The sequence below is a fragment of the Choristoneura fumiferana genome, chromosome 16 (genome assembly GCF_025370935.1).
Source record: "Choristoneura fumiferana chromosome 16, NRCan_CFum_1, whole genome shotgun sequence".
Lineage (NCBI taxonomy): Eukaryota > Metazoa > Arthropoda > Insecta > Lepidoptera > Tortricidae > Choristoneura > Choristoneura fumiferana.
Genome location: NC_133487.1, coordinates 8,290,762 through 8,305,124, shown reverse-complemented (window position 1 = coordinate 8,305,124; position 14,363 = coordinate 8,290,762). Strand labels below are relative to the sequence as shown.

Sequence of the window (14,363 nt, the reverse complement as noted above, 5' to 3'; positions counted from 1 at the left end):
ACAGACGAAAAAGTATGGGATGCACAAGCGGGATTTAGAAAGGGAATGGGATGTACGGATCAGGTCTTTTCCTTGCGGTGCATAGCCGAAAAGTGCTTGGCTAAATACAAGAAGGTCTATTGCGCGTTCGTGGATCTAGAAAAGGCCTATGATAGAGTGGTGAGGGATGAATTGTGGTCAGCATTGTCCGTGAACGGGGTGAGCAGTATCCTCATACGAGCATTGCAATCTCTTTACAGGGATTCTAGTGCTTGTGTAAGGATAAACGGGGCATACACTGAATGGTTTAATATCGAAAAAGGTGTTAGACAGGGATGTGTAGCGTCACCGTGGCTGTTTAATCTGTTCATGAATAATTGCTTGACAGACTTAAAAGAGAATGAAAGTGGGTTAAGAATGAATGAGTTACTCGTCAAATGTTTTCTCTATGCTGATGACCAAGTATTACTTGCGTCTTCGGCCGAGGAGTTGCAGGAGATGGTAACTGCTATGAGTGGAGCTTTTGTTAGAAAGGGAATGGAGATGAATGTAAAGAAGACGAAAGTGATGGTGTTTGAAAGAGATGAGACAGTGACAGACTGCAATATCGTGATTGGAGATGAACAAATTGAACAGGTGAATGAGTTTGTGTATCTGGGTTCAAAGTTTACAAGAGATGGAAAGTGTGAGAGTGATATTGAAAGAAGAGTGAATGCAGGAAACATGGTGAATGGAGCTTTGCACTCCTTTATGAACAGTCGGAAGGTGTCTAACAAGGCTCGTTTGGCTGTTCATGGGGGGGTGTTGGTTCCGACACTCATGTACGGAAGTGAAAGTTGGGTATGGCAGAAGAAACATGAAAGCAGAATAAATGCAGTTGAGATGAGAGCGTTAAGAAGTATGATAGGAGTTAAACTGAGTGACAGGATAAGAAATAGTGAGATAAGGAAACGTTGTGGTCTGAAAGAAGATGTAGTGACAAAAATTGAGAAAGGTATGCTGAGATGGTTTGGCCATGTCGAGAGAATGAATGAAGAACGATTGACGAAAAAAGTGTATGAGGCGAGTGTGAATGAAAGTGTTGGAAGGGGTAGACCTAGGCGGACGTTTCGAGACCAAATCAGGGACGTCTTGAAAAAAGGCCAGGTCAAGAGTACCCTAAACCGAAGAGCATGTATGAAGGGAATAATGAAAGTGGACGAAGCGAAACAAGTATGTAAGGATCGTAGCAAGTGGAAAAAAGTGGTCTCTGCCTACCCCTACGGGGAAAGAGGCGTGATTATATGTATGTATGTATGTATGTATATCTACAAAGCTTTTCCAAAGAATCTACGACTCCATAGCCATTATTGAATGAAAAAAAAACTAGTAATCGTTGACTGGTCCATGGAATTTCGTGTGGTTTGTTCGCTAATTTATTGGACAGACGTCTTGTACAGTGACTTAAGATAGTTAATTCAAGGATGTTGGACCCGACAGTTAAACATAATTGAAAATTAGGTTAGATCAGCGGTTCTTAACCTTTTTGGCTGGCGACCCAGTGTAATATGTTTGTAACCCGCGACCCTAAAATACCTAAAAATATTAAAAAAGAACAAATATTTTTTACATCAGAGAATTCCCGCGACCCATCCCAATACCGTCCGCGACCCGAGGTTAAGAAACGCTGGGTTATATACTATTATAAGATAACGTTTTACATATACGAAATGCAAAATGGTCAAGATAACATATGCTTACATGATAAGTAATCATTACAATAAATAGAAGTTACAAAGTAAATAAACAAAACAACAAGTACGCAATAAAAATCTTTAGCATTAAATAATCTACATTTCAATAACGCATCTTAACACGTTGCCTGCTATGACTACGAGAAAACTAGATGACATAACGGCAAAACAGTTAAATATATGCATATAAACAAAGGCACAGAAATTACGAAAAGACATAAAGGTCATTTAAATCATTTTTTGTGGTATTAAAATGCAGCTTCAATTTTAGGTATAGTACAATACCAATGTCTGCTAAAAGCCATTATATTGATTGAAGTACGCGATTCTATTTTCTCCACTGTAGAATAAGAATGAAAGAAGAATTGAATTATCACTTTATATAATCTATGTTTGTCCTAAGAAGATAGTTTAATTCTTATTGGCGAATTGTTCGTGCGTGACTAAATAGTTTATTGAAATATAACTAGCTAAAATAGGAAATTATTTATTCACCATGTCATGTGATTTAAAAATGAACACTGTGCTTTCTAGGGCGTTTTATCAAAATAAAATAAATGTTAAGTATCAGTCTTTTAGATTTAATTCTTAAAAATTATACTCATACAAACGAACATAGCCACGGATAACTTTAAGTAATATCTTGATGTTTTTATAGTTTTTTTATGGTCTTATCTGTTTCCCACTTGTCACTTAAGTGTGAAAAATAAATCTGATAATAGGTAGTTTGGTTCCTGTGCGAGTTTAGTGGCGGCTCAGTAGTGGCTACGTGATGGAAAGTAGCATGTGGCACGACTGTATTCTGCGACTTCTTTATACTAGGCGAGCTCGAACGTCATTTTATTTTCTGCGAATACTTTTGACGCCAAGTAGCCCGGATTGCGCTCAGCAAAACTGAAAATGACAGTAATTTTAATTTACTTTTACTTCATTGAATTAACGATAGTCAAGTCTGAAGGTATTGATTTTTATACAGTATAATTTCGCACACCATATCGAAAGTGTATATAAACTCAAAATTAAAACGGTAATAAAATGCAATTTCTGAAAGTTCTAAATTAAAATGCTGTATTATTTTAAGTAGATACACTTTCTTTTTAAGGTGTGATTAACAAAATTAAATAAAAAAACAATTCAAGCAATTAATTTATCAATGAATTTGTTCGATGACCCGCAAATCAGAGTTTTTGACATGTTTATGTATGCACGTGTATGTATGCAGACTATTTTCCGACCACTCCCTGGTATCTGACTTATGTAAATCCAGCGACAGTACAAGCCGGTGCTGAAATTCTGGTAGTTCGGCCAGGATCGTCGCCGCAGGACAGAACTCCTCAACGGTTAACGGCATCGATTTAAAATTTGGCACGGAAATGATGTTCAAATGATAATGCCATCTAAACACACACACAACACAATGCACAGTGTAGAATCATCAAAAAAATATTGAATTAAAAAATAAATACTTTTTTGATAAAGTCTTTTTTACTATAATTTACTTACCCAATGCCTCTCTCCTTGAGTCTCCGTATGACGGCTGGTTTTACCCTTGGCCCGCCGCGGCTATGTAACCCTCGGCCGGTGATTATGAACAGCGTATAAAACCTAGGACCATGACCACTACCCGACGACTCTCTCAGCTTCTTAATATTGGTGTCTATAAATAGATCAAGGGACTCCTTTGCCTCTGCGACTTTCAAGAAATGCAAGTCTATTGACAGGCTGTCCGCGCAATTGTTTGTATGATACTGTAACAAAAAAGAGATTTTTTTATAAAATTGTATTGTATATTATAGCTCTTAATTGTACATAAAACATGTTAAAATAACTGTTAACAAGAAAAAAAGATGTACAAAGGCGAACTTATCCCTTAAAGGGATCTCTTCCAGTTAACCTTTGTTAACATGATCTTGAGCAGGGACTGGACAACCCTTTCCGCGAGAAAAGCCTTTCAATGGGCATCCCTTAAACACGGCTAATACATTGAAAGACTGTCCAGTTTGAACTGCTAGCCCATTCATTTGACTACCCCTTACCGAAAAACTTAGCAAAAAATAAAGCTAGCCCTTTGCAATTGCTTACTGCTTATTCTATATGCCTTGCAATCCCTTAACAAGGGTTACCTTTATCATTTAGCGCTTTTTATAAAGCTTTCCCTTTAGTAATGTCGTAGTTGAGCCTTGCGTGAAAGAGACAGGATTAGTATATATCTACGCTAATGTACATACAGGTAGACGATTTAAATTAGCACGCTTATATGCTAAAAGGGAAGCCCTTTATAAGGCTAACCCTTATAAGCGATATGCAAGATGTTGGTGAGCGGATAAGGGTTTTGTAAGGGTATTGGGATACCGATTACTTAAATGGGTTAGCGTTTATATAAGGGCTTTAAAAGCAAAATGACAGGGTTTCGTCGGGCAATGGGTATGGTGAGTTAAGCCTTATGCAAAACCCATACAAAACCCTTTGTAAGGGATAGCGGGCCGGTCCCTGGTCTTGACAGACAGATTCATCAACGCCTGGACGTAGAAAGCTGAAACTTTATAGAGGCCCCCTTTACTTCGCAAGCAAAGAAATTATACACATGGGGCGAATCCCTGGGCGCAAGAACAAAATACTTTTAATCAGCCATAAACCGTCTACTGTTAGATATAGCAAGTATCCTCCATAACTTTGATTTACACCAAATTTGATCATCAATCAGCCCTTCATCAGTCCTTTTAGGATGCCTGTTTAAAGACTTGCTTTTTCATACGCGGTATCGCTAGTCTTACCTGCATCAAAGAAGCTGCAGCCATACTGTTTGCATGATCAAACTCCTTTTTATGAAGGCTGGCGACGTCAGAGAAGTAAGTGGCTACTTGAGTCATATCCCTTCTGTAGAAATCCTGCGCCTTTTGATAATTTCTGAAAATCAAAATAGGCAAATGGCAACACAGTATATAACGACAACACGTAGGTATAGCGCATTAGTATGATAAATAATGATTGCTCCTATGTGCCTTCGGAGATACCTACGCCTATCTCCAGATGTTATGCCTGGGACCGAAGTCCGAGGGAAGAATTGGGAATTGTATTTGAGCATCCGAGTTTGAAAATTATTATTGAACTTATGAATTTATTTATTTTGATTATTTTTGATCTATTTTAATTTGATATTTGACATAGGAAATTTGAAATTGTAATAAAATAATTATACGCCTCTCAACAGAATATTTGCACGCCTGCATGCAGGCTGAATACACTGAAATAAAAATATACAATGTAAGACCTTCCTGTACTGTATTCTGGCAAATAAATAGTTTTGACTTTGACTTTTGACTTTGAAACTTCGAACGCGCGATGTAGAATGTACTAGTTTTTTGTAACTGATAACAAGATGGCACTACGGGTCGTTAGATGCCCTATCGTGTCACATCGAGGCATCCTAGTCGTATCCAAAAAAACAAAATTACAGCCTTCTAGCACTTATAGTCTCTAAGTTCTCTAAGCCACAGACGGAAGGATATGACATGACTAAAAAAACGGATGAAAGAGAAATAGTCGTCATATTTAATCACAGACCTTATATCGAAATAGACAAAAAGAGCGCTTCAAACTGTATGAGAACCTAGCGTGTTGAATTTTTCGTACCTACGATGACGTCACGAGCGAGATTTAGTGATGGGAAATCAAGACCGCACGGTACCGATTCAAAGGCACGCGGAACCGATTCAAAGGCGTGCCGCCGCGACTCGAGCGGCGGATTTTACAAAGCGCATCGCGCATTTAGGTCGGACAAAACTTTGACCGTGAATCAAACTTTTTACACGCAATGTAGATAAACTCTTACGGTCTATCTCGATATAAGGTCTGTATTCAATCATTAAATTTTACGTCTATAATGTGCCAGAATCACACAAAGCGGTACTCTCTTTTTAACCGACTTCAAAAAAAAGGAGGAGGTTAGCAATTCGGTTGTGTTTGTTACCTCAGAACTCCGTCATTTATGAACCAATTTGAAATTATTTTTTTTAGTTCTTCTAGGAATACTTTCAATTAGGTCCCATAAGCAGAAAATTAGGATCTGATCATCGGATCTTAAGGAAATCGAGGGAACTCTTCAAATATTGTAGGGACACCTATGGTAATTTGGATATATTTAGCAGTAACTCGTGCATTTGCTATTGAAAATCATCATTTGGTGAAGTGAAACTGATGATGAAGACCACAGTTGACCATTGGAGTTACTACTCAATAACAAGTATTTCACGTAGTTGACATAGTTGCTAAGCAATTTATGCTCCTCGTAATGCATATGGTAAAACGGGTGGTGATCCGTAGCACCAGGACTCCTCAATAATGAACGTCTCCGCATCGGAAAAAGCAATCGTTCGTAAAAGGTGACGAGCAGTTGATATTAAACTATTGTATCTTATATTATTTACACCAAAACCATGAAAATAATAACCAACTACAAAAAACCATGCAAAAATATTTTTCTATCAGTCTGAAGTCGGTCGGTGCCTCAGCACGAGCCAGCAGAAGTGATTGAAGCCCAATATAAAGTGCGTAATTGAGGTAGATGACTATAGGTCCACTCCTGCTGGCTCGTGCTGAGGCACCGACCGACTTCAGACTGGTAGAAAATTATTTTCATGGTTTTTGTAGTCGGTTCAATTTTTTGTTAAAAAAAAAATTTCACGCTTTTCTTTCTAAATTTTACATTGACACTGTTTGTACCTACCATTTAACTACAGTTTTCACAGAGCAATCAATACTTCAAGGTTTTGGACATTATTTTGTGCCTTTTAAAGATAAACATGTCAGAAGGCAAGAATAATATTCACTAATTATGGTCCCAAAGGAAGACCAGCGCCGTTCGGAAGACCGGCAGATTGCTGATTTGGGACCATTTCGTGGCATACATAAAACTATATTTTTCTTTATTTTTTTTATCTATTGTCTTATGTTTGTCACGAATAAATGTTTCTTTCTTTTCTTTCTTTAATTCATGGTCAGAAAGTGCCAACTAAGAGGATGTTCTATTGCGACCAGAGACCTTATTTATTGCATAACTCTATAAAGTTAGTTATAACGCACTCGGAATCAAGATCGTTTTCACTACTTCTTTCTGTCTCACGGTATACCATGCGGAGTAAAAAGCGATAGTGATTGCGATCACGAGCGCCAGAGCGTTAGACAATACGAGCAAAGGTCACAACTATGTGCGAACAGCGGTGGGCTCGTGTTTTCTGTATCCATTGCGAGGCCGATTCGCTCGGTTACCTGGCACACATACACACGCGCAATGAACAGGAAAAACTCTAACCGCGCGGTCGCACTGGTACGTGGTACGGACGTTAGAAGTTTAAAAACAAACCTGTCTCGTTGTTTCAGGTGTTCGAGGGCTTTGGCACGGAATTTCTCGACTACCGTCATATCAATATTCGAGTCCTTAGGCAGCAACGGCCATTCTGCCTCCGACAGCGCCTATGGAAGAGAAAATCAAAGCTTATTTCCTAAAGCTTACTTTATTACTATCAAATTGTAGCTTACGAATGGTGATTGGTGGGAATTAGGCCACTTTACTGCAAACAAGGGGAGAAGACTCATACGGAGTTCGTCTCGTCCGTTAGGAGTCCGTCCGTGCATAGATGTGCTTCTTGTGAATAAGAAGTCAAAGCTTCCGCTCATTACCCATTTTAGTGGCAGGCGGGCATAATATAAGGGAATCTTTATATTTAGCACTGTGCTTTAAGCTATAATCTCTAGATTTTTACCACACAACAGATAACACACTAGCAGACACTTATTTATTAAATTTTGCCACTGTGTGTGACGATTTTTACCTTAACCCGTCACGCGTCCTAGAGACTATACTCAACGCCGTATACTTATAGATTCCAAAAAACTACTTGTGTTGCCAATAAAATAAAAAAAGTTTTGCATCGGTAAGTTTTAACTTTTCTAAATAAAGTACATAAGTAATTTATTTATATATAATTGTAAAGCTAAAATTAAATACAACTGCATAAATAAATAATTTAATGTAAATATTAATTTCTCCAACAGATATTTGGTTGAAACTGTTTTGTAGAAGAAAAGTTCATATTACAGTGGCAATACTTCAGGTTTAAACAACATTTGGATACTATTAATCTCATAATTTGCGTATATATTTATAAATATTTTTGATATGCATATAAATATTGACAACAAATCACGTATGGAAAACTATGGTAAACATGGCGGCCACAGGGCCACCATGACATCTCCAATTGTCACTTCATTTGGCATCTGGGGGGGCTACCACGAAATTCGAACTTCGTGTCGTATTTTCCCTCTGACTCTCGTATTAAATAACTTAAGCGTCAGCGGGATGGCAAGTTACGCAGTTTGAATTGGCCTGACGTTTGCATTGATCGAATGCTTTCTATCCCAATTAAGCTACCCATTTAAGGTCTATAATTATTTGGTCTAAATAAAAACAAAATAATTATAAGGCTATTTTTTTATTAATGTGCATGGGTTGATTACATCTAGAACGTTACAATGACAATGACACTTGAGACCGTGACGTTCGGCCATCTTTAGTAACTTTTTTGGAATCTAAATACGGCGTTGAGTATACATTAGTCCTTAACTTTTTATGTGCGGGAAATGTCCTTAAGAATACTGGTAGTCTCTAGGACATATCCCGCATAAAAAAGTTAGGGAGGGGAGGGGATAAAAGTTATGTAGTCTCTTGGACTAGGACTCGTGACGGCTTAAATAATTACGATTAAAACCTTGTAAAAAGACGTTAATCCGTCGAGGCCTCATGCTGATGCCAACCACAATACTCTGTCTGTCTAAAATGATCTAAACCATGCATTCATAGAATCCATAGGATCAGCTGTTATTTTATAAGTAGGTAACTTTCCACTACTTCGGAATTTTGACCAGTCCCCCACCAACTTGTTCTTATTTAGGTGAATAAAACTTACTTTTTTTTGCTCCGCAAGTATTTTCTCTTGACGTTTAAGCTCTGTTTTGGCGATGAATTTGTTTACGCCATTTGGCTCCTCCAATATGTGACCTTTGCCGGTCGATGACAATAGAACCTGGAATTGAAAATAAGTTTTTGTTAAAATAAAAATTTACAATATATAATAGTTTTCCAAGTCGTTTGTACATTTTCTTGATTGTATGCACTCGAATTGTCATCCAATTTTCATATACAATAGTGATGATATCATAGAGTGGGAGGGTGGGATGTTTGGACATAATGGTGATTCGCATCGCATTAGCGATCCTTTAACACGCATTACCGGTGGTATAAAAAGCAAATTTTTTGGGTATTTGGGTATTTTTCGACAACCGGATGGCCAAGTGGTTAGAGAACCTTTTTTTTTTTTTTTTTTTTTTTTCCACTGGATGGCAAACGAGCAAGTGGGTCTCCTGATGGTAAAAGATCACCACCACCCATAAACATCTGCAATACCAGGGGGATTGCAGATGCGTTGCCAACCTAGAGGCCTAAGATGGGATACCTCAAGTGCCAGTAATTTCACCGGCTGTCTTACTCTCCACGCCGAAACACAACAGTGCAAGCACTGCTGCTTCACGGCAGGATTAGCGAGCAAGATGGTGGTAGCAATCCGGGCGGACCTTGCACAAGGTCCTACCACCTGCGAACCTGACTACGAAGCTTCAGGTTCTGGGTTCGATTCCCGGCCGGGGCAGACATTTGTATGAATAATACGAATTAGAATTATTCTGTGATTCTCATAGCACCTCAGGAATAGGGCGATGCACCACCGGTGGGACCACTTAATTTGTACGGGGCGTGGGAGCAACACTTTTGGTGAAGAATGTTGGGCAGCCAACGTGTTAATAATTACGGATGAGTTGGTTAGGTGTAAAATCATTATCACTTTCGCCTTCCATCAAGCGAAATTGAGGCCAAACGAAAGCCTATTTTACATTAAAAAAAATGGTAGCATAGGTACTCGGCGCGTATAATCGAAAGCTGCTGGTTCGAATATCGTCCAGTGCACTCAAAAAACTTTTTTTAAACTTAGATTTCGCTGAGCGCACGGTCTGCTTACGGCTTACAGTAACAAATAATACTAAAATAATTACCTCAACAGTGGTCTCAAATTCATTGTCATGGGCCATCAGCATCTCAGAAAGTATTTCTGGCTTCACTTCAGGGAACAAATTGTAAAGTTTGTCTCTCGTCAATCGTGCCGCTAAGTCGTTAGGCTCGTTATTGCGCCATTCTTCGGTGACCTGTTTTTGATAAATAGAAAGTGCCAACTCCATGTCCATAATCTCCTTAAAACTAGGAACTTCAGGTTCTTGGCCTGCACGCGCCAACTCTTCCTCTTTTGCAGCCAATTGTCTGAAGCAGCGAAAAAAATACAGGTTAATATTATACATAACGACAGGTCTCTGACTCAACTTTGTATCTAAAATTTTATGAAATTGGAATATCTACTTCAGGATTAGTATACGCACAAATTGAGTAATAATCCGATATTATTGATAGCATCGATAAAAGCGGTGCTCTCGCTCTAAAAGCCGTCAAACGTGATCTCAAGAAATCCGATACATGATTATAATAATCTTATTATTCGCTTCCTCCAGTTATACATAAAAAGATAGTAAGAATTTTACCTGGCAAATTCTTCATCCTGGCGCAACATTAATTCCGATTGACGTGACTGTTGATCAAGTTGATGCGTCAGTGACTCGATCCATAAAGCATTTATCTCGTTTAACAGTGAAACGGGCATGTTTACCCTTGTTTCTATGTTTTCTGGGTAATACATATCATCGCGGCCAAACATGCCATCAAGTTCATTTACAAAAACAGAACCCAGATCAACGTTCACAGTTTTTTCTCCTTCATCACTGACATTGGCTTCTTCATCTGTGTCTATATTCGTTGTTTCAGGAACATTATCAATAGTAGCATTCGGAACAGCGGAAGTACTCGTCCCTGGCTCATTTTCGGGTGAATCCGCTCGTGTATAGTTCTCACCACGACGCATTTTCCGTATTTTAAGGCAGTGATCAGAGTAATGATTGTCAGATATGACAATATTTTTCTCTATTTGACGCTTTAATTGAACAGACGACTCCAAAACTAGTTTTTCTTTTTTAACTCTAGCTGTACTAGGACCTGCTATTGGTTCTGGTTCGAGTTCTGGTGGTGGATTTGGCGTATTAGCCACTGGCTGTGCATTAATATTAGGGATTATATTATAAGCTGCAAGACATTCACATTGATCATCACCAACATCGTCTGGGTCTGAAATATCATCGCTATCTAAGATTTGCAATTGCTTGTTCGCCATACCATCAAGCACAATATCTACTGCCCAATTCACATCTCCAACGCATTTATCAAATATATCTCTCAATTCAACTTTTGATATATTTTTGAACAGTTTTCTGAATGCAGAAAAATGTTTTTCTTCGTTTTTGCATCTAGAAATTTCAGTAGCAATGTGATCATGATCGTTAGTCATACTACTTTTGTCTAGCATTCTTTTTTCCGGTATTTTTTCTTCATTTCGCTCCAAGTAGTAAAAATTAATATCTTTAGGAGTGCCAATGAGAATTTTGAAATTTTTATTATTCGTGTCTGTGTCACCAAATTCCACACTTGTACCTTTTGTGGCTGTTTCTACCCTAATGGCAGGTAAATTTTGTGAGTTTTTATTTTGATAATCATTCCATTCAGGCATAAACATTGAAATGTTAGACCAGTCACTGTAATTTACAGCTGATGGTAAAAACTTATCTGTATGAACTACATTTCTACTTGACCTCGGAGGCTGAGGAACATTAGGCCTTTCCTGACTGTTTCCTCTTGCATTTTCTTCCCCATCAACATCCCAACTTTCACCATTTTCCCAAGCGTATTCAATTTCTTCGATCCGTTTTACTAATTCCTCAACTGCAGTCTCATGCTTAGCATTCGAATTTTCTGTTGAATTTTCAGTATCATCGCTGTCAACTCTCATTGAGTTTGTGCTAGCAGGATAAAAGACCCTGATCTCGGAACTGCTAGGCCCTGGTGAATTAGTATCATTAGTCTGGCCTACAGTTGCTTCTGCTGCTGGCTGAATAGATATATCAGGTATTGCTTCTATATTAGCCTGGATCGTAGGAGGGGATACCAAATGCTCTTGCTGTGGTGGATTGGTTGACGGATTTAGTGGTAGGTTTGGTGGCAAGATGGGAGGAAAATTTCGCAACACAGGAGGCTTCTTTTCTGAAGAATAAGATAATCTAAAAGCCCTTAATAGATATAAACCGGAGACTCCGTTCTGGTAATTATCCAGCATTCGTCTAATCGACCCTAAAGGTACCTTATGAGTATTTTTTTCTGCCAGCAGATGTGCACTTTTAGCCCATGCCGTGTTGGGCTCTAGAACTTCAATGATATAACCATTATTTATTCCTTCTCTGACGTAAGGCTGCATTTCCCAGATTTCAACATTAGTGTTATCAATGAAAATGGGACTAATGCCCTGACGCATAGCCTGGATTGCTCGATTTTGATTCCAATAATGAGCTTCACTCAATCGAGTTCTTTCATGTCTATATACACCCTTTGCGTCATAAAAGAAATCATCAGTGCTTAGGATATGTGTTTCGAACAAAGATTCAGGGCACATAGTTAGCAGTAGTTGTTTTGCTAAATATGATTTGCCACTTCCTGGTACTCCTCTCATAAGAATTAGAGTTCTGCTGCCTTCAGCGTGGTAGCCCATAATTTGTTTAGTTTGAAGTGTCCATATATTATTATTTGTATTTCTTTTTCTTTGCTTTGGTTGTGGGGCTTTCGGATTTAAAGGCTGTTTTGGACATGTTCTTTGGGATGCTCCGGCATAAGATACTTGTAGTATAGTTGTAGATGCAGCCATGTTAAAGGGGCTGATTTGTGCTTCATGTTGATTTAATGCACTTGTATTATATGCGGGTTGGACTGGTTGACTGCTTGTAGTTTGTTGATTAGCAGAGGCTTCATTATCAGACATGATCATGATTGCATCAATAGATTGATTCACTGTAAAAAAGAGAAAATTCCTTTAAGTTCGACTAACATGCAAAAAAAAGAACTCAAAAATACTAGTTCAATATTCATGGCATGGTTGTTACAGGTGAAAATACTTTATTTATATTAGATGTGTAGTACAGAAGTATCAACATGTTTAAACAGCAGCATGACCTTAACAATAATTATTATCAATAACTGCATCTCTGCATCAGTTACACCATGATTATTTCCACTTTGACACTCGGGATGTCTTGGTTTAAATTGTAAAGGTAAATTACAAACAAATTACGACTAAATAATTACTATTTGTTTTGTTTTTTCCTATCAAGCTTTTTACGTTGTTTAATATACAGTCAAGGGCAAAAATATCGACACAGCCAAAGTTACAAAAATATGTATACACATCTTTATGCACTTAACATTAAGGCTGTGTATACATATTTATGCAACTTTGGCGGTGTCGTTATCTTTGCCCTTGACTGTACAAAGCCGGATTAGACGCTGTCGCGACCATGACCAAATCTTGATTTCAATCATTGTAGAATTGCCGAGTGTCAAAGAGGATAATCGTACTGTAGCTACATTCAACTTTGTATCAGAAGGCGGGAACCGCGGTAACACTGGCTACATGACATGCACGGTTTTTACGCGTTTAGATAACAAACTGCGCATTGCTCATGTCCAAATTTTGTACAAAATGATAAATGATTGACAATAAAAAAAAGATAAACAACACTTACGGTCTCCGTCATAATGTTCCACGATCGCACTTACAGCTTCTCGACTCATTACTTCACCAAACAAATGCATCACGGAGTCAACAACACCCGAAAAATCGGGCTTTGGATCACCTTGATCCATAGTTAAAACGAATTTTCAAAAGAACAAGTATTTTCACTCACTCCTTAAGTGACCACTATAAGAAAAGTGTTCACTTTATCTAATGTATGATATTGTTCACTAAACCGCTCAATACCAATCGAAATTAGAGTAAACATAACATGTTTATTACGAAACATATAACTACGCTCCATTATCGACGATTTGACGTTTAGCTTACTTTATTTATACCAGTCCAACCAACGTAGCGGACTACTTTCATATCGGGGAATCTACCAACGATTATGACATTAAAATCTACCAACCAAAATGTACTACTAAGTACAATAAAAAAGAACAACGACTATTAAATAAAATATCCATGTAAGTATAATAGGAAATTTTAACGTGGAAATGTGGTAAATATGAAGATTAATATTTCTCTTAAGCAAAATATTTAGTCAAAAAATGTCCTACTGAGTGTTTGTACCAAAACCCAGTACATAATGTTCTCATTCCTACAAAATTTCACTCAGGTATTTCAACCTACGGACCCTCATTTTTTTGCACAAAATATACTAAACAGTAGAAATTTTACTAAAACTGGCCATACTGATATATCCAATTTTCGGTTTTTGTCTAACTTGCTGTCATTAATGAGAGGCAAAGGGAGATGACTTTACAACTGGATCTATTCTTGATAATGATAAATTATAATGCAATCCGTCGGGATGTTGATAGTTGATTGCTCTATCTTATAGTACATTGTGTCTTAAGGGCGGTAAATAAGGAAT

At 37.9% G+C, this 14,363-nt stretch overlaps 1 protein-coding gene across 1 annotated transcript; it reads right to left on the bottom strand.

Moving 5' to 3' along the window:
* Positions 1-2,272: 2,272 nt before the first annotated feature.
* LOC141435965 (uncharacterized) lies at positions 2,273-13,849 on the bottom strand. Its single transcript, XM_074098780.1, has 8 exons — positions 13,491-13,849; positions 10,356-12,759; positions 9,819-10,080; positions 8,681-8,797; positions 7,075-7,184; positions 4,487-4,619; positions 3,216-3,460; positions 2,273-2,606 (listed from the first exon to the last, which is right to left on the bottom strand). The coding sequence occupies exons 1-8, from the start codon at positions 13,609-13,611 to the stop codon at positions 2,531-2,533; spliced, it is 3,468 nt and encodes a 1,155-aa protein (XP_073954881.1). The 5' UTR covers positions 13,612-13,849; the 3' UTR covers positions 2,273-2,530.
* Positions 13,850-14,363: the final 514 nt, after the last annotated feature.

Coding starts and splice junctions, on each gene's coding strand:
- LOC141435965 (XM_074098780.1), bottom strand. CDS start 13,611: ATGGATCAAGGTGATCCAAAGCCCGATTTTTCGGGTGTTGTTGACTCC. Junction 7,185..8,680: donor TACTTGCGGAGCAAAAAAAA/GTAAGTTTTATT, acceptor TCTCTTCCATAG/GCGCTGTCGGAGGCAGAATG. Junction 2,607..3,215: donor CTCAAGGAGAGAGGCATTGG/GTAAGTAAATTA, acceptor TGTCATTTTCAG/TTTTGCTGAGCGCAATCCGG.